General features: G+C 43.0%; 1 protein-coding gene across 2 annotated transcripts in view; it reads right to left on the reverse strand.

The window, feature by feature from the left end:
* The window catches only part of lpin2 (lipin 2), a 56,780-nt gene that overhangs the window by 20,145 nt on the left and 15,422 nt on the right, over nucleotides 1–21,213 (reverse strand). Inside the window, exons 1-2 of one of the 2 annotated variants that reach the window (XM_007900938.2) lie at nucleotides 15,363–15,579; nucleotides 3,246–3,434 (exon numbers count right to left, since the gene is read on the reverse strand). In XM_007900938.2, coding sequence (XP_007899129.1) covers nucleotides 3,246–3,434; nucleotides 15,363–15,455 — 282 coding nt within the window. In that variant the 5' untranslated portion in view covers nucleotides 15,456–15,579. Of the gene's footprint in view, nucleotides 1–3,245; nucleotides 3,435–15,362; nucleotides 15,580–21,213 lie in introns of those variants that run through there. The other variant, XM_042346929.1, reaches the window with a different exon arrangement.

Raw genomic sequence — 21,213 nt, forward strand, 5'->3', positions numbered from 1 at the left:
ATGCTTCCTCTTGGTGACATCATCTGCAGACATGGGCTCAACTTCCACATGTAGGCGGATGAATGACATCTAACTCTACCTCCACCCTCGACTCCAGGACCACTACTGTCCTCGCAAACAGCCTGTCGGACATCAAGTCCTGGATGAGAGCTAACTTCTCCAATTGAATGTCAACAAGACTGAGGCCCTCCTGTTTGTCTCCCATCAGCGCCTGCATATCTCAGGCGCTGCAGCATTACCCTTCATGGATGCATTCTGCACCTCTGAAGCCAATACAGAACCTCAGCATCCTGTTTGACCCTTAACTGTCCTTCATCCCCATATCGGTGCCATGACCCACTATGCATTTCCCCCACCTCCATAACATTGCCTGTCTCCGGCACTGTCTCTCACCGCAGGCCTCCGAGACCCTCATCCACACGTTCATTGCATCCAGACTCAACTATGCAAACTCCCTGCTTGTCAGCCTCGCCAACTCCTCCTCCATAGGCTGCAAATCATCCAGAACTCTGCAGTCTGTTTCCTCTCCCACACCAGGCTCTGTGACCTTATCACGCCCATCCTCACCCAACTCCACTGGTTCCCCATCACTCAGAGGATACAGTTCAAGTTCCTGGTCCTCACCTTCAAAGCCTTACTCCTCCCTATCTCCATCACCTCTTAAGCCCCTACCGACCAGTCCGCTCAGTGGACTCTGGCCTGCTTCAAGTCCCCCGCCTTGTCCGCCCCACCATTGGCAGACAGGCCTACAGCCTTTCTGCCCCCACCCTCTGGAACTCCACCCCACAGTCCCTCTGCCTCACCCCCTCCGTTGCCTCCTTCAAGACCCGTCTCAAGAACCTCCTCTTCGACTGTGCCATTGGTCACCCTGCTATCCCTCTCCTCCCCACCCGCCACCCCTCCTGATCCCAACTACCAGCTCGTGTGCGGATCCCTGACTGACCAGCAATTTGGAATATCCTCCTGATGTGATTGGCGCTATAAAAACTTAATTTGTTGTTGTATAAAAGAAGATCTTCAGACCAAATTCTGCTAAATCTGGGCATGGTATCAGTATGTGTAACAAAAGTTCATACAACACCTGGTATTTGGTTTTATTGACTAGAATTGGTGGGACAGAGAATCTGAACAGAAATTCCACTGAATGTTGGGTCTTGTTTGGAACCTTTTTTTGTTTACAAGTAGGAACTCACGGTTAATCATCATTAACTTGGAAACACTGAATAAGGCAAGTCCTTTTATAAATATCCCACTAAAACTGTAGTATTGTATTCATGGATAATTACACTTCATGCAAGACATGCTATTTAAACACTTCCTTATGAGTAATAAATATGTCTTGTTTAACTTCTGACTAATATCTGTCACGCAAACATAACTTGCTGACCACTGGTCCTGCTTCCAGGTCGCATCTGATATCGCTTCTGGCACAGATCGGCTGGATTCCTGTACATTGCATGCATACAAAGGAAGCTGGTATGATGGTGTCAGAAATGTACCACACTTGCGGTATCCATGAATCCACAGGACACTAATATTATAAGTGGACTCGCACTCCAGTGAGGCACCTTACAATAGCATCACAATGTGGTGCTCCACGCACACCCAAAACATCTTCCTTCTCCTCCAGCTTTGAACCAATTAATGAAGTTAACGGATCATCATGTAATCTAGATTTTTAAAGGTTTTTTTCCCTTTTAAAGGCCTTAACAAGAGCTACAGTGTGAAATGGAGTCTCTACGTGTTTTGTGGGCAAATGGAGCAGCCAATTTAATGAATAAAATGGCAAATAACTGGAAAGTTTGATCAGTAAAAATGGCAAAGCTGAATAGTATTTAAAATCTTCCATTTTATAAAAATCACGTCAACAGGAAAAAAGGTTGTTTGTTTCAGCAAGCCACATGTTCACTTCATTCAGTGAAATGAAGTTCTGTGCGTCTGCATAAAATAGACAAGACAAAGCTAATGAACAACATTGTGAATATTTTATCATCTCTGTTTGTAATGTTAGATTAGATGGTAGATTCTTCACAAAGAGGGTCACTGTTTAGCTCAAAAGCTTGACCATTAAAAGCCACTTGCTCTGATCATGTGAGTTATTCCCATTCTAACTCAGAGATTAGAGCGAGAGCAGCACTGTATCAAAAGGGAGAAGGAGATGTGAGCAGGATTATTCAGCAATAAACCCATGCAAGCACTGATAACTGCTTTGGGGTAATTTCCAGCTTAGGGTGGGGCTGACTCGATCTACCCAGTCATTCTTCTTTAGAGGAGGAACGTCACACTAAGCTCACGCACTGGTGTGAACTAAGGAGACATAACATTTAAAAACGGTAATGTTACCATAAATATCAGTGCACGTGCTGTTTACGTCAGACACCCTTTTCAGCGGCTAGATCCGGTCCAGTTTGTCTCAGCGCGGCACAGGCGCTAGGAATAGCGGGAAGCTACACGTGGGCATGTGGAAATTTTTGGCCCATGGAAACAATGCAGGTTTATATTTTGTAACTGATTTATGGGTTCGTATGTGCACTATATTTTTCTATACACATACCAGTTAGAAATTATACACACATAATGAACCTTGATTCAGGGGCCACCCTTACATAAAGGCCACTTTGATCCAGTCCCCAAGTGGCTGCTGAAAACAGATTAGACTGTTTTTGGCTCCTACATGTTTCTGAAAGTGAATGTAATGTACAACACTGGCATATGTCATCAGTACTGGCAGAAGTTTTAAAGAGTTTACATTTTTACTTATAACCATTTTTCAAGAATTTTTCAAACAAACCTCTCTGGCCATGACAAACAGTGAAAGGTCTGAAATGTTGAAGGCAAACGTTTTAAGCCTTTGAAGTTTTGAGGTTTGACGTATGCCGGTTTTGCAAAAATATTCACGAGCAAAGCAAGAAAATCAAAGGCAGTCTATTTTACATTGCAAATTATTAATCTGCTTGGATAATAACTGCATCAGCTCAGTGACCGACTTGTGGGTCAGGAGACCTCTGCTGTTCACATCACTTCCGGTGTACAGGAAGATAGATATATCAGCAGTGATAATGATGCAGAAGGCAGCAAATTTAAACATGAAAAGCGAGCCGACTGGCTAAGCGCATGAATAAATGGGGCAGTCGTGCTGTAAGCAAGTTTGTTGTTGTTGCATTATAATGGTGTTTGAATGAACTACAGTCACTTCACTCACTATCTAAGATAAACATTTTTTGTGTTTAGACTTGCAAACTTACCACTTTCTCTTTTGAGCGGAGAACCCCTAGCTTTCCAAACCGCACATGAAATGGTGAACACTGGTAAGTGCCATCCTGCTGTCGGACCACAATCACATCTATGCAGCCTGAGAGTGTTGCAGGATTTAGTCCTTTGTACAATTCCTTGAATGTTACCAGAATCTGCCCAACATAGTTCATGGTTTGTGTCTGGAAAAAAAACATTACAAAGTAAAACATCAATCCCAATAATTTTGCACCCGATTTAACACTGAACATTTCTTATTCTGTCAATTTTGCAAAAATCCCTCAAGCTTGAGAACCATATGTCACACAGGAGATAAGAGTTCCCACCAGTCAGACAGCTGAGCTGAATGGCCTCTTCAGTGAATAGCATTTTCATTTCTATGCTTCTGGGATCAACCTCCATATCCAAGCTTGCACTCGCAGTCCAGAATTACTCTCCAATGCTATGCGGAGTTCATTCGTATCACTAAGAGGTGCTAACCTTCAGATGAGATGAACAGGGAATTAATCCTTGTGTAGGATATTGCTGGTGCAGATGAACCATAAGAGTGACTACAAAGTGTTAAGCGTGGTTCAGTTTTTAGCATTTATACCTAAAAGTCAGAAACCCCTTGTCAGGATTTGAGCGGTGATGCGCTACCCTTTATTGTTGTAGATCCTTTAGATATGACACTAAACCAAGGTCACTTCTGTTGGTTAAATAATGTTAAAGATCTTAATGCCTATTCAGCTACATATATGGAACTGAAAGCATGCAAGGTACTACATCAAAACAGATAAAATATAAGGGAGAAACAAGTGGTTAAAATATAATATACAAGACTGAAGTATAAATTTCTGGTAATTTTACATTGATAAGCTTAACATAAGATTGTATACTTTGTAGGTTTACAATTCAGATGGAGGTGACAGGATAACTCTACCTTTGTAGGTCACCTACAAAATACAGTCACTGCACTTCACATGTGCACCTTGCCTCCTCTGTTCTTGTTATATTGAAGTGAGGATCTCAAGGGCACTTGATTGTAGATCAAAACAAATTTATTTTAATCCTGGTTAATCATTACAGTACATTTAGAACATTTTGTCCATAAGAATATCAATACATTACATAGTTCAGAAGATTTGGTTCTAAAAGCAAGAGGCATGAGCAGGCCACGAGGCCAAAATAATGTTAAACTTGTTTTATTGAAGATTACAATGGGGACAATCCAGTCTTTAGAGTACTGAAGTACAGTAATGATATGCAAAGACTGAAGATTACTTAATTCTGGTCAATGATCCCACAAGGACACAAGCACAGCTAGTACGAAAAGCAACAATGCCAAAGGTATCTGGGACCAGACTCACAGCTAAACATCTAGTTTAGTAAATGACGGATTATAAAAGGCAAGTACAGACACATGGTTATAGATTCTCTGCTACCAGACTATGAAAATGACATCTGTGGAATGCAGTTGATTAGCGTTGAGAAAGGCAGGTGGCTATGCGGGACAGACAATAATAATCCTTGCATTTGATATAGCGCCTTATCACATCTTCGAGACGTCTCAAAGTACTTCACAGAATATACTGTAAAATAAATTGACTATATTTTGTGGGCGCAACATAACAGCCAATTGCGCACAGCAGTGTCCCACAAACAGTTGTGGATTGAGTGACCAAATTGTTATTATTTTTTTGAGGAATTATTAGCCCGGAAAAGAGATCCGTCCATCAACTAACAACCAGGTTCCTATTTATTGCAAGGTAAATAGAGGCATGTGGAGTAAGGAAACTTGCCCAACAATTTGCCCTGCCGGGGATCAAACCCAGGCCTATCCAATAGGGAATTGGACAGAGATCATTAGTGGAAATCTTGATTCCTCCTACTGTCACGTAGGAATACTTCAACTGTTACCATGCCCCAGAACAGCCAACTCAGAATATATTACCATAAAAATAACTGCAATGTTCTGGTGTGTACAGTCACCGAGCACTGCCTTTATCCTTCAACCAATGGGGGAATTCTGCTCTGCGGTCACTTACATTGAATACATAGAATCTACCAGGACCCAAACAAGTCATTCAGCCTAACTATAACTAGTCCATGCCAGTGTTTGTACCCCACATGAGCCTCCACTCCTAATCCCCCTCTGGAGCCTCCCCAAAGACCACTCCTTTTTTCTCTTATTTATGCATCAAGTTTCCTCTCAAGTGTGCACAGTTGTGGCGGAACTTGATGTTCTAATGCGGGGGTTGGCGGGAAGAGGAGAAATACGGGTAACAAAGATGAGATCAGATGGGCCAAACAGTCTTTTTCATCCAAACAAATCTCATGAGGTCGTGAACTGCTCCACAGCTGAATCTGTGTAACCGCAGACAGGTAACACTTACGCAAACACAGTAGTAGACAGGGGAAATAAAACACTTCCCCTCTTAAGTGGAGGGTTGAGCTCTGAATGCAAAGGAACCAAATGAACTAGTGAGTTATAGTTCAAAGGCGTGCCTCCTTCGATGTGCCAATGGCGTATTTTTGGAGCACCACACTTCCTGCAGCACAGTACATTAAGGTTAGCCTCCCATCTACGGAGGAACCCAGACAGACACCGGGGACAGCTCGTGGTTTCATATTTCCCAAGTATTTTTAACTTGTGAATGATAATTAATCACCCAGTCCCTTGCCTTCACAATTGGGTGCCCCAGTTTGACATGCTTAAAAGGATTGCTGTCAGGAATTTCCGACTTGTTGAAAGATGTCATCTAACAGATCAGCCTCAATATTAACACACCAGCTCAAGCAGAAAGCCAGCTGGTGTTAACAGTGTGTTTTGTTATTTCTCAATAAATTGCATTTCTTGCTGGTGGTTCCTCCTCTCTGCCAATTATTCTTAAAATAGAAATTATTTACTTCCTCTGGTTTACAATTCCACAGGTTCTGTCTGATTGGTTGCTTGCCCAAGGTGGCCAGTATTAAGGTGTGAAACTCCTGAATACTTACTTAATACTTGCGTCGACTTACAAAATAGTCATTACATTTTAAGCAAATTCCGTGAAGTGCTTTGAGACGTTCTCCTGACATAAAAGGTACTATATCATATGCAACAATTTATTTTATTGAGGACTATCAATATGGACCTGTTTGACCACTGATACAGATGAGCCCAAGGCTGTTCCTCTGTTTAACAGCACAGACCTGCAACTTTCTTTTCTATGTGGCTCAGCGCTACACCTACTGCCTTTACTCAATTGGCCATCAGGTGAAGCTCGTTTAAGATGCTTTTTTAACATCCCTTTTTGAAATCACTCCTCACCGTTAGACCCCCTGCAAAATGTCTCCTCTCGTGAAGCCCAACTTATACGGTAGTACAATTCCACATGAACTAAAAGTTTCCCTGCACTCCTCTCCCAGGCAGCCAGCCCTGTATCAGCAGGTTATTCATTTTAGGAGAATAGAAGATGTTTATAAAACACTGGTTAGGCCTCAGCTAGAGTACTGCGTTCAGTTCTGGGCATCACACTTTAGGAAGGATGTCAAAGCATTGGAGAGGGTGCAAAGGAGATTTACCAGGATGGTAGCAGGAATGAGGGACTTCAGTTATCAGGGGAGGTTAGAGAAGCTAGGGTTATTATTATTTGGCCTCCTTTGTGCTGTATAATTTTATGAAGAGGGTAGAAAGGATCAATAAGCTCACAATTTCCCCAACCATCTCAGATAATAGCCAACAGCCAATATTTGAGGTTTATGATGACAGCAAACAAATACAATGCTGTGTTTACGGAAAAGGAAGGGGGAGTGAATGAAAATAATAACTAATATAAACTGTTCCATAACTACCATGGGAGATGGATGCATTACCAATCCTCAGAATTGAGCAAAAATTTTAACCCAACATACACTTAGTACATTCATGCTAACCTGACATCAGCACACTGTGATGTTCAGGAGCCTAATGATTCTATTGCTAACTTTGAAAGCTGCACGTAGAGTATATGGCCACAAGTTTCAGGAATTGGGAGCATACCCCATATATGCATTTCTTGCAGTCACTTCCATCAGTAGAAATCACATTGGTGGATGGGAGTGAAATGGTATTGAATGTGGCACCAATGTTGGAGGCACCAATTCTTCTCCCATCACAAAGGATTTTTCAGTTCATGCTTCTAAAAGCAATGATGTAATCAGTTTGCAAGTTGAACATCGCGTCGCTTACAAACCAGTGCATCTAATATACTTGCCCCCCCCCACCCGGGCAAAGATGAGGAGATATTATTAACCCAGGTTTTATTTTTCCAAATTGTCTTCAGCTCAGGGTAATAAATATGGGAATGAATAAAAGGACTGATTGACAGTGATGAGGAAGGGAGGGTGGGTGGAAACAAACTACAGAAACAAATGCAAAGAAAAATTAATTAAATATCTATAGTAATCCTTGCATTTGATCTAGCGCTTTATGTTGTTGAGATGTCTCAAAGCACTTCACAGATTATACTATAAAGTATATTTTAGAAGTCAAAATGAATAAAGTGAAGCATCATGTGCTGCACCATGTCACGGTCCACTGGGTGAGGGGGAGTGTGTGTGTGTGGGGGGGTCAGAGAGAGAAGAGAAATAGACAAGAGGACAAGTTACAGGAACAGTATCTATGACTGAAATTTAGCATGCAGCTAATCAATTTTTTCTGTATAGAACTCACAGCGCAATAATTTCTGCAGGAACCAGCTACCAAAGCGTTTACCTGTCTGTATTGCTGCTGTTTGGACACCACTTCTGGCAATACTCAGGAGTGATGAATTAAATCCAGGTTCGATATAATAGCACAAAATGAGCTCCATAAAGCACTAGCTGCTTTTGAAAATGCTGTGAGTCATTGTAAGAGACTTTCTTCCAATAGCTGGAGAAATGCCAAGATGTTTTGCCTGCTATTCAAATGATCAGCATCAAACGCATATGATCGGAAACGAATTAAAAACAAGGGGATTTAATTAGCACACTTTACATTTGCAGGATCAGACTTAGCACATTCAAATTTATTGCTATTTTGCAATACAAAGAAATTAGGTTGGGCATTACTGGGAACATATTAAGTAACTCAAGTGTTTACAACAAGAACCTTGTTTATCTCATTCTCTCCATGAACATTGACCCATATACTATTCACTACTGATACCAGTATTTGGAAGCATAACACTCAGAGGTTTCTAAGCTTCCACTCTACATGCAAAGGCATTGCTGCTGCAACTATTTGCTTTGGCTAGCATTACTATAATATGGTTTTCCTCCGATATTTCAACAGCAGATTTTATCCGTTACACTTTCGCATTTTTGAAAAGAAAACTGCATCTAGTTTCAAACCAGATAAAAAAAAACATACACGACACTGTATAATCAAAAAATGCTTCAGATTCTCAGACTACTTCCACAGCTGTGGTTGCAACTTCCAATATAGTTCACTCTCTGCTTTAAGCAGGAATAAGATTAGATTGGCAGGGCATTTTTGAGTGAAAATAAAAATCCCAAGACCAACTTGATTTTGGAGTGGAAAAGGAAATGTTCAAATGGAGCGAGGCAGCATAATGGCAGGACACAGTGGACTGAGGTACACCCATCTCTCTGCTGAACTGAATTTCATCTGAGTCAGGTGTGAGGCAATGGAAAGCTGAAGCCAGCCACTTACGCACACAGAATGGGCCTAGGAGAGGGAGGAAGAGAATAGAGAAAAAAAATCTAACAACTCTCATGACTGCTGATCCAGTCCAAACCCAATCTAATGTGCGTTTCCTTCCTCTAGCCCAGTTGTTGCCAATCTTTTGGTAGGCCAACACAACAAAAATCTCAATCGAATATTTCTTGATTTACAGCATAAATCAAGAATATCCAATCAAGAAAAACCTGGAAACACATCATAGATTGAATGGACGTACCTAGTCTTGTGTGAATGATTGGGGAGGGGGGCACTTCTTGATGGCCCAGGGCAAACGGGCCATGGGTTGGCTAACACTGCTCTAGGCCATGAATATGTGAAGTTTCATTGAATGTATGTTCATACAATCTGCTTTTGATAGAGATGCTCATTTTCCAATATGACAGTTAAGAGTGGGAGGGAAGAGTCATGAGAAAAGAATGTAGAGGATGACTCACGACATCCTGTTCAATAGAACATTGAGTTAAGATGGCATGAGCTAATGACTTGTTTTAGAAGCAAGAGATTTATTTTGGCAGTGCAATAGCACTCTGAAATAACACACATTTCTCCCATACAATTCATGTGTCAGTACAAGCAAAATGACATGGGTGGTAGAATCTGAGGCTAAATTAATTTAGCAATATCACTGGGGTGTTACCTTTTTAACTGTCTGACTATCTCAGTACTGTACCTTTAAATTATTTAAGCAGATAATAATTTAGCTTCATAATAGCCACCCCTCCAAAAAAGCAAGCTTCTATTCCAAATATTTAGCAACATGAAAAATGAATTTTTAGCATGCATGTGCTTCACAGCAAGTATGTTTTCTAAGTCAATGTTCAGTGCATTAAATTTCCCTGCGTTAACCATCCCAAAAGACACCTCAATTCTTTCTTCCCACCATAAAATCTGTGAATTACTTTCAGTAACTATTGTGTCACTAATTAAGTACAATGCTTCCTATGCTTTTGTACAAAGAAAAGAAAGCATAAATCAGTTGATGCTGAATCAGTAATAACAATAATAATCCTTGTAGGGTTTTCCTTGATGGGAGAACATCTCAAAGAGCTTCACAAGATTTTAATGTGAAGCGGAGTCACTGTATCTGTAGGTGAATGTGAGTCCTGTAGCTCAGTGGTTAGAGTACTCGCTTTGCAAGCGAGAGATCTGGCTTTGATTCCCGGCAGGGTAAAACCTTAGGCAAGTTTCCTTACTCCACACGCCTGATAATAATCCCTCAAGAAAAAAAACAATAATAAATTGGTCGGTTCAATCCATGACTGTTTGTAGGATACTGCTGTGCGCAATTGGCTGCCACATTTCGCCCACAAATATACAGTCAATTCACTTTACAGTTATTCTGTGAAGCGCTTTGAGACGTCAAGAAGACGTGAAAAGCGCTATATCAAATGCAAGGATTATTATTATTTATTATTATTCTGCAGACAATTTGGGCAAAACAATGTCCAACAAACAACCATGAAGTAATTGACCAATTTTATTTGGGGAATTGTTGGCCAGGACATCAGGAGAAACTCCCTTCTCTTTTGCAATGGGATCTTTAACATCTACAGAAACATTACATTTCTACTTATTTACATTTTCCTCCCTTAGCTTCGATTTTCTAGTTCACACGTTATCCTTGTCCAGTAGGGTGTTGGTGGGCACCAATAGCAGCTTGGAATGACATCTCTCCTTCTGTGGAAGGTACTTGATGTTCATTCAACAAGCACCATGTCTGAAGGATTTTTTTTGTTTGGTCAATCAGGTGTCTAAAACACGTGGAAACCCATGACTAAGCTTAAGTGCCAGAGTCTAACCAGCTAACACCACATAGCTTGCCATTGGGGGCACTGCCTTGCAAGCTTTACCGCTGCTTGTCCAGCTAGGACCGCCCTATCGGTTATAGTTTTGGCTAGCAGGGCTAACGGGAGTTGGGACGAGTCCCTGCCCCCAGTGACTGGTCTGCTCCTCCAAGTCCTGCCGATCAGCCAGGCCGCGCTGTCATCAGCAATGCCCTGAAGCACTGCGGAGCCACCTGGCTCAGGAACTCGACAACTGAGACCACCACAGAAGGTTGTCTTGATTCTGACATTCCATTGCCAAACATCACCTTGGAGCCAGTTCAGCTCCAAGGAGACCCTGCTTACCTCCTCTTCAGAGTGTCACACGGAGAAACTAGGCGAGCGGCACCCTCATTCACCCTGAACTGAGTGAATAGTGAAATTATTTGATAGCCTCTTTGATATTGCTACTTATTTTAAACCACTTTGAGAATAGAGACCTGCATTCACAGCTATGTTTATTTGACTTTATGTACGATGCAGAGCTACCCTGTCCACACCGAGCACAAATGTATAAGATGAAGCAACTTTTCTTCTGGTTTAGTTCCAAGTCAGTTGCTGTAAAAACAAGCTGTTCACTTTTAATAAGATGAGCTTTTCAGCTCTTGTTTCTACAAATTGTTACCAGTAGAATTGTAAAGGCATCAGACAACAAACCAATATCACCAGGACAACTCCAATAGCTGTACAGCCTTAAACTTTACACTGAACTATTATCCCCTCATTTCACCCTTCATATCATTTCCAAATTCTTCACAAGATACCCAGGTGACAACGAATGAACCCATCAATTAACATTCCAGGGCCAATCCAGGCTTGGTCGTGTAACACAAGCACAAACAGAGAGGAAACCTTTGTGAGACTTTAAATGGAATGCAGTTTACGTTAAAAGTTTAGTAGCTTAAAATGGTTAAACGCTTGAAGTGGTTCAAACCTCGTATCTTTTAGATATTTTGTTTACATCACAATGTTATTCTGTACACCATCACCACATCTCAACTATTTGTAGGTTAGAGGAAGTCTCGTTCTCAGAGGCCCTGAGGTTTTTTTAAAAAAAAACTTTTGCAATAAGGAGAATTAAGTAACACTTCAGTGCTTTGCAACTGCTAGGTGTTGCTGATTGGTTATTTTAAATTTGACTTTCATTTTCTGTTATAACATTACAACATACCATACTAGGATGTAAAATCATGTCTCGTAAAAAGGTGCAGAAATAGTTTACTAGCATTGAAAGTACAGACAAAGCAGGCTTTTTTTTTAAAAAAGAGAATTTTGGGGGACACCACATTTAGCCTCAATGTCTAGACACCTCAAGTAAAAAGGCCAGGGGAGCAGACATTGCTGATCTCTTCCTAGTGACCAGCTGCAATTCTTGCCCCTCTTCTCCAGTCACCCTCCCCCCATCCATTCAAATAGTCTGTTTATACCCAAAGAACTACCACTCGAGTGGGATACCAGAGGACTGTGGCTTGTTAACAACCAGTTTAATAACTTGGTTAACACATTACTGTCAAGCATTCTGGAAACTGAGGCAACACAGAATGCACACACTTTGCAGCCAGTGGACTGTTGGAGGGCAAGAGAGGGTTCAGGGATTCCAGAGGTGGAGGTAAAGTAGCTGAGGGCTTGGCTTCTGGTGATAGGACACAGTAGGCCGTTGACTTGCTGCAGGTTCAAGTATGTTGAGCAGGGCGGGGCGGGGGCAGGGGGTGAGGTGGAACTGTACAGCCAGACAGCCTTTGATGTTGGGTGGTTTGCAGCTGCAGTGATACAATGAGTGTTGCTAATCGGAGGCCTTGTCAAGCAGTTTGTGCGCTGCATATTTGCAAGCAAGCCCTTTTCTAAAATGTTCGTCGTTTTTCAGGCTTCTTTTCTGCACAAGTTCAGATCACCACAATAGTGTGCCACAAAGTAGTCTACAAAGAATCTTGCTGAACGAATTGCCCTTCTTCAGATGACTTTTTTCCATTTATCACCACCTTCAAAGCTTCATCCCTACCACAGCGTGGCAGAACATGGGTTTGGGTTTATACCCGCCACCATCTCAGAGCTCCGCATTGTGGGAGGCTGGCGAGCAGAACACAGACAACGACAGTCACCTTTGGCTGCATTACTTTTGAAAGCACATACTCTCCCTATTGGTTGCTCAAAGCTTGTTGTGACTTCCCACCTATCAATAGGAAAATAGTTCCTTGTGCAAGGACAAAACCATAAATCAAAAATAGGAGAAAATGCGCTACAGTATGGAAACAGGCAATTAAAACAAACTAATCTGAACCAAAGTACATGCAATGGTAATCTAGCTCTGATATCACTGAGTTTGGGCATTGCAGCACAGAAAAAGGAGAAATGATCTTGGACATAACAGTCACCAACGGAAGTGGCTTTGTGACTTCAGTAGACATAACCGTAACTAGGAATATAACCACAATCGCTATTTCAGAACTGTGTAATTTACCAAAGAAATGTTGGTGCCCTGCAATATACTTTAACAACATCTTGCACTTGTACAGTGCCCTCCACACCGGGCAGCATCTCATAGCGCTTAACAATGGTGGAGCTCAAGGCCGAGCCAGAGGGAGGGGGAAGGTGACCGTAGGCGCGGTCGAAAAGAAAGGTCTTCAGACGCGACCTGAAGATGGGGAAGGAGGGGGTGAGGCGAAGGGGTTGAGGGAGGGAGTTGGTGGAGCGGAGGATTCGGGGGCTGCGGAGGAGGCTGGACCCAGTAGAGCGGAGGCAGTGGATACTGCTGTGTGGAGAGAGATTAGAGAGATAGGGCGGTGCCAAGGAATGGAGGGATTTAAACACTAGAGTGAGGATCTTGAAGTCGACCCGCTCTGTGACAGGGAGCCAGTGGAGTTTGGCAAGGACTGGAGTATTTGTTTTATTTACAGTACCAAGTTTGGTCCAGGTGAGTTTTAAATGAGCTGGATTTTATGAATAGTGGAGAAGGGGAGACTGGCGAGGAGGGCGTTAAAGTCCAGCCGAGAATTGACAAAGGAATGGACAAGGGTTTCGGCAGCTTTTGGGGTGAGGTATTATCGGAGACAGGCAATGTGGCGGAGGTGGAAGAAAGCGGTGCTGCTCAAGGGACCGGATGTGGGGGAGGAAGGATAACTGGGGATCGAACCTGATGCCTAAGTTGCGCACGGGTTCAGAGAGTTTTAAGGACAGGTCAGGTAGGTTGCGGGGGTCGGAACTGTGGGACAGAAGACGTTGGCGGGAGCCAAAGAGTATGGCTTCCGTCTTGTTAACGTTTAACTGCAGGAAGCTTTAACGGTATCCTTAAAATAAGGGCACACTCAAGATTAAACATGAACACGAGGCCTGTAGTGAAGAATGCTGTGAAGCAATTGTTTACTTTTATCAGATTGTGGCTGAAGTTCAGTGTCAGATGAGTGAGCTCAGAACTCCCGAAGCATGGCTGGTAAATGGAAAGGAAGCAAAAGTAACTACCATCAACTTGGAAATTGGCCAGCAGAGCAAAAAGTGAATGAATGAAAATTCTTGCTGTAAATAAAACGGAAACTGTGAAAAGCACAGGAGGGGTCAAGCTGAGAAAGCCAGTACAGGAGCAGAGACTCAGGATCACAGTTACATCAATCACTGTTCCAACCCCAAAGGCTCAGTCACCGTAGACCAATTCCTGAAGGAGAAATTCTTAAATTAAGTTTTATATTTAGTCCTTTTTTTAAAAGAACTCCACCAACATCTGAAGGCACAATTGTTTTCGAAAATGAAGGAAGTGGACTAGCATTACAATGTGGTTTAAGTACCAGTCATTGGTACAAATGGGCCAATGAAATAAGGTAGAAAGTTGCCATCATCAAAAATTGCAAACTAACTTAAGGCACAAAATTTACTGTATAGAAATTCTATAGGTTTTCCCTCAAACACTTTTTGTGGGTAAATCTGCTCTGAAATTCCCTCCCAACACCGCCTTCCAAATCCATAACATATACAACAACAACAAGATTCCATTTATAGAGCGCCTTTCACGTCGGGAGGACGTCCCAAGGCGCACACAAATCTGCACAGGCTGGAATTACAGAATGTTTGCCCCTCCCAGAACCCAAAAGTAATAAGGAATGGAGGCACGTTACCAAAAGGGGTTATGAATCAGTACTCATAAGCTCCTAATAGTTAGTAATGGGTCCAATGGTTGAAAAAATCCCAGTTGCAATATTCAGGTCAACCACACAAAGTTAAGTACTTAAGAGACATTCAGTACTTAACACATCAAACCATTGTCAAAGCTACAGTGGAGTCCTGTAGCTCAGTGGTTAGAGCACTCGCTTTGCAAGCGATAGACCTGAGTTCAATTCCAGGCAGGGCAAAACCTTGGGCAAGTTTCCTTACTCCACACGCCTAATAATAATCCCTCCAAAACAAAAAACAATAATAAATTGGTAATTTTCAATCTACGACTGTTTGTGGGACATTGCTGTGCGCAATTGGCTGCCGCGTTCGCCCACAAATATACAGTCAATTCACTTTACAGTGTGTTCTGTGAAGCGCTTTGGGACGTCCTCCCGACGTGAAAAGCGCTATATCAAATGCAAGGATTATTATTATTATTATTATTATTGTCAGAGACTCACCCACAACCAGGAGTTTCCAGAGGAGATGGCTTCACTCTCACTATCTGTACTCTCTTCTCCAGAACAGTCATAATCTTCAGTGAATAAAGACATTTGAGGTATTTTTCCTTAACCTCTACCTCTTAGTTCCTAATGTTAGTCTCATCCCAGGATAAGCCTCCTCAGGAATACCAGCCTACCAGTATCTTGCTGCTTTTGATGAAGCGTGGATGAAGCAAAGAATAAATCTATTCCCAAATCATTGTGTCTGTTGGGGGGTGGGGGGGGGGGGGAAGGGTTTGTATCGAACCAGCTGCTCCAACCTATTACTAAAAGAATCAAAGTTCACAGAATTCAAATCGAAATCTATCTCTGATGCAAGGTGCATCAGGGCATGTGTCTGATGCAGGGAGTTTCATGGTGTTGTAAGAACTAGTTAATAATTACAACAAATCCTGTGTCATTAACAATAATGCAATAAAAATGCTATCAATGAGCGCTTGTGGACAGACATTTGTCACAAGTTATAACAATATGTTTATTGACATAAGTTTCTATTGTACTGATTACAGTCAGCAATTAAACCTTGGACCATATCTGTGCCCACAGAAATGTGGGGTTTCCAGTGAAAAAATCTTCCATCACGAAGTTTTTGCAATCCAGTATTGGCAGTGATAGTTTGAGGTTAACCCACTGAATGGTGACTCCGCCAGTTTGAGATAGGATGTTTTAGTAGTTGCATAGGATTCTTGTACATAGGGACAGGAGAAACAATAATAATAATCCTGGAATTTTATATTACGTCTCAAAGCGCTTTACGGAATATACTATAAAGTGAATGTATATTTTTGGGGGCAAAACTGGGCAGCCAATTGAACACAGCAGTGTCCCACAAACAGTCATGGATTGAGTGACCAATTTTTTTTAAAAAAGTGTTATCGGCCCCAGAAAGTGATTCGCCAATTGACTAACAACCGGGTTCCTACTCACTGCTAGTTAACAGAAGGCATGTGGAGAAAGGAAACCGTCTAAAATTTTGTCCTATACGGGAATTGAAGTGAGGTGAGTGCTCTTACCAATACTCTACAGGTTCAGTGCTTTATTTCTTTATTTTGTGTAACATAGTGTTTTACAAGCAGGGACAAGTACATTCCTCATTCTTTGCAATGTTGGTACTTGCATAAAAGCAGCTTTTCAGCATGTGCCCAGATAAACCAATTATTTCTATCTGCAGCTTTTTTAACTAACCCTCAGAAAGGTTATCCTATGTGAAAGGCACTTATATCAATACAAAGTGTTGTTGTTTTACACAGTTAATCAGTGAACAAGAAGTAGGCCATTCAGCCCAGTGGGTCCATTCCAACGAAAGGCAGCAGTTTCTCAAAAGAACTGATTTGTGATTTGAGGCAAAACTGAAAGCTGTTGCCTGAAGTGTGCCCACAAGGACATGCCTTATCTGGGACTCAGTGGTGACCTTAGTCGGGTAGTACATGGGGTGGGGAGGAAAGAGAAAGTACGAATCAATCTTGGTGGAACAGGCTCAATGGACTGAAGAGGTTTCTCCTGTTCCTATGTATAAAAATGCTATGCAATTACTAAAACATTCCATCTCAAACTGGTGGAGTCATCATTCAATGGGAGATGCTGATAATGCACTCTGCTATATTGAAGCTCATCAATTTTCTTTGGAAGGAGTTCTTGGTACCAGCTATCTATCTGGCAAGAGCTCAAATCCAAATGTATTCACTGTCCAATGATCAATCTCGACAAATCTGGCTGGACCTCCTCAAAATCTACCGCTCCACTCTAGCCTCGGCCAAGTCGTCCTTCTAATCCAGGATAATCCTGGAGGCGAAGAACAACCCCAGGCTTCTGTTCTCTACCACATCCCAACTCCTCCGTCCCCCCCGCCACCCCACGCAGGTCATCTCCTCCAACCTTCACTGCGAGGAGATGCTGGATTTCCTTGAATCCAAAATCAAGGGAATCCTCCCACACTCCGACTCCTACCCATCCTCCCCGACACACCCGTTTCTCCACCCTCTGTCACCAAACTCATCCTGTCCCTGAAACCCACCACCTGCTCCCTTGACCCCATCCCCACTCCACTCCTTATCTCCCAGCTCCACCTCGTTGCCCCACTTCTCACAGACATCATCAACCTGTCCCTCTCCTCTGGCTCTGTTCCCATTCCCCTAAAAACTGCCACCATCACTCCCACTTTGAAAAAACCCTCCCTTAATGCATCGCAGCTATCAAGCTACCGGCCCATCTCCAACCTCCCCTTCCTGTCCAAGGTCCTTGAAAGAGTCGTCGCCTCCCAGCTGCGCTCTTTCCTCTCCACCCATTCATTATTCGAACCCCTTCAGTCGGGTTTCCGTGCTGCCCATAGCACAGAAACCGCCCTGGTCAAGGTCACTAATGACATCTTGACCATCTGCGACCAGGGCTCCCTCTGCCTCCTCGACCTATCGGCCACATTCGATATGGTCGACCACGCTATCCTCCTCCACCGCTTGTCCTCCCACGTAAACCTTCAAGGCCCTGTCCTTGAGTGGTTTAGGTCGTACCTCTCCCACTGTCTTCATTTTGTTTCCACAAACGGCTTTTCCTCCACCCCCGCACTGTCTCGTGCGATGTCCCTCAGGGCTCTGTTCTCGGTCCCCTCCTCTTCACCCTCTATATGCTCCCCTTTGGTGACATCATCCGCAGACATGTGGTTAACTTCCATGTCTTGGGTGTCATTGCGGATGACACCCAACTCTACCTTTCCTCCTCTACCCTCAACTCCACAACTTTCTTCAGCTCAACGTGCGCAAAACCGAGGCCCTCCTGATTGGCTCACGTCAGCGCCTCCGCACCTCAGGCGCTGACAGCATCAGCATCCAAGGCTGCACTCTCCACCTCTCAAAGCCAGTCAGGAACCTCGGGGTTCTGTTCGACCCTGAGTTGTCCTTTCTTCCCCACATCCGCACCACAACTGGCACCGCCTTCCATCACCTCCGGAACATCGCCAGACTACGGCACTACCTCACCCCTCACGCTGCTGAAACTCTGGTCCACGCCTTTATCACCTCAAGGCTGGACTATGGGAACTCTCTCCTCGCCGGCCTTCCCGCCACCTCCCTCCACAAGCTGCAGGTCATTCAGAACTCTGCAGCTCGTGTACTGTCCCGCACCAGGCTTCGGGACCACATCACTCCCACCCTCGCTCGCCTCCACTGGCTCCCCATCCCCCAGAGGATCGAATTCAAGATCCTCATCCTCACCTACAAGGCCATTCACGGCCTTGCTCCCTCCTACCTCTCTGACCTACTATCCCCCTACTTACCTGCCCGTACCCTCCGTTCCTCTGGCTCCGGTCTGCTCCACACCCCCCGCCCCAACCACCCTACCATCGGTGACCGGGCCTTCAGCCTCACAGCCCCGAGGCTCTGGAACTCCATCCCCCAGAGCCTTCGCATTGCTTCCTCCCTTTCCTCCTTCAAGGCCGGTCTCAAGACCTTTCTCTTTGACCGAGCCTTCAGCTCCCCTCTCGACTCTCTACCCCCTCCTCGCTCCCTCCCCTCACCCTGACCATTTCCCCCCTGCTCGGGTCCTGACCCAACTGTCCAGCGCCTTGGGACGTCCTCCCGATGTGAAAGGCGCTCTACAAATGAAAACGTCTTGTGGTTGTCTTGTTGATGGAGAGGGTGTTGGTGAGGGATTTGGTTTTTGATTCAATCTGGAACCTGTCAACTCCAGTTATCGCAGTCAATTCAGAAGTTAAAGATTCCGACTAAATTTACTTTAACACCTTTTCTTATACCTTCTTTTTTATTCAATTTTCTCCCACCTCGAAGGTATGAGACTTCATATCCTTTAACTGGGATAGATTTGGCCCCGTAGGTAACTTCTGACGTCTTACCTTAGTGGTGGCAATAATTCACGTGTGATTGTAAGTGACAACAATCTGCTGAACCACTGAAGGCATCTTAGTCAAACCCGATTCTGATCGTATCATGTATGCTCTAGCAGGAATTTCTGGGTTGGAGCTAGCTTCAGTCTGACTTTAACTTTCTATTCTCTCTCTTCCTTGCTGGCCCTCCCTCCACCCACCACCCAGACCACTGACACCAAAAGTAGTGACCCAACTCTTGACATCAACAAACTAAGCATAAATGGGACATGGGACTCATTTCTCATCTTGTATGCCTTTAAGGTTGTGGCTTCACCAATCAGTTCAGCATCTCTGATTTCATACAGATTTCCCTGAGTAATCAGGTCACAATAATCTGGATTTGTCACATATAATAACTGCAAACTAGAAGTAGATGAAAGAGAAAAGTACACAAGCATCATGAGAATAAAAATCTAGAGCATGCATTAGCATTCACAATCTGAGTGCATTATGTAGTAAAGGGCGAAACCTTGGGCAAGTTTCCTTACTGCACACGCCTAATAATAATTCCTCCAAAAAACAAAAACAATAATAAATTGGTCATTTTCAATCCACGACTCTTTATGGGACACTGCTGCTGCCGCGTTTCGCCCACAAATATACAGTCAATTCACTTTACAGCATATTCTGTGAAGCGCTTTGAGACGTCTAGAAGATGTGAAAAGCGCTATATCAAATGCAAGGATTATTATTATTATTAACCACTATCACAACACAATCACTTGCAGGGAAAGAATAAAGTGTGCCAAGATGGGCTTCAAGAGGATTACTCATGCTCAAGCGGAGCAAACCTTATGGATTTGCCATGCTTCAGCTACATATATTGTAGATATCAACAACTCTGATATATGCATATCAGTATGTGGGTTGGATTCCTGGCAGGGTGAAATGTTGGGTAAGTTTCCTTACTCCACATGCCTCTGTTTACCTAGCAGTAAGTAGGAACCCGGTTCTTAGTCAATTGGCAGATAATAATCCCTAAAAATAAAATAATTTGTTTACTCAATCCACGACTGTTTGTGGGACACTGCTGTGCGCAATTGGCTGCTACATTGCACCCACAAGTATACAGTCAATTCACTTTACAGTGTATTCTGTGAAGCGCTTTGAGATGCCTAGAAGACATAAAAAGCACTATATTAAATGGAAGGATTATTATTATAATAACTACTGAGCAAATATCAACTGACATTTGTCACAATGTAAACCTTTGCAGACAATCACTCACTCACTCTAAGGTCCCCTCTGAGACATCTTTTGAAGGCTGAAGAGTTCTAGTTTGTCTAATCATTCTTTACAGCCCACCCTACAAAACATGTCCAGTATAGAAATGGGGGGGTAGGAGAATGTGACTGCAATGTTGCTTCATTAACTCAATCTTCACATTGCATATAAACCCTAGTAAATACAGAATACAAGACGAAGCAGCACACATTGAAATGCCACAAATTAAGCAGTGCGTAAGTATCTGTCAGTAAGCTGCAAAGTAGCATCAGTAATGTCACCAATCCTTTATTACTCATGCTTACCACCTGCAAATGTTCTTTATCTCACTAAATCTTTTTATAATAGATAATTTATACCACAACAGGAATACTTTGTCTCTTAACTATCTGTTGTCTTATGTTTTTTTTAAGACATTCAGAACCAAACCTTGTCTGGATTACTCATTTTACTAAATAGAGTAAAAGTTGTTATGTACTGCACAGGCAAAAATTCTTTCAATACTACATCCAAATGTAACACAATAAAGTACTTCTTTGGAATAGTGGCTCCCAGTTGTACGAAATCAATGGAAAAAGCCTGGGAGCAGTTCTCTTCATGACCTCTCAGCCAGTGAAAGTGAACAACATGATGAGACTCGAGTGGCAGGAACACTGGGTGAAAATATTAATAAAATTGCCAACAGTAGATTTCTTCTGGAATATCCAC

Source organism: Callorhinchus milii, unplaced genomic scaffold (genome assembly GCF_018977255.1).
Source record: "Callorhinchus milii isolate IMCB2004 unplaced genomic scaffold, IMCB_Cmil_1.0 Scaffold2, whole genome shotgun sequence".
Classification (NCBI taxonomy): Eukaryota; Metazoa; Chordata; class Chondrichthyes; order Chimaeriformes; family Callorhinchidae; genus Callorhinchus; species Callorhinchus milii.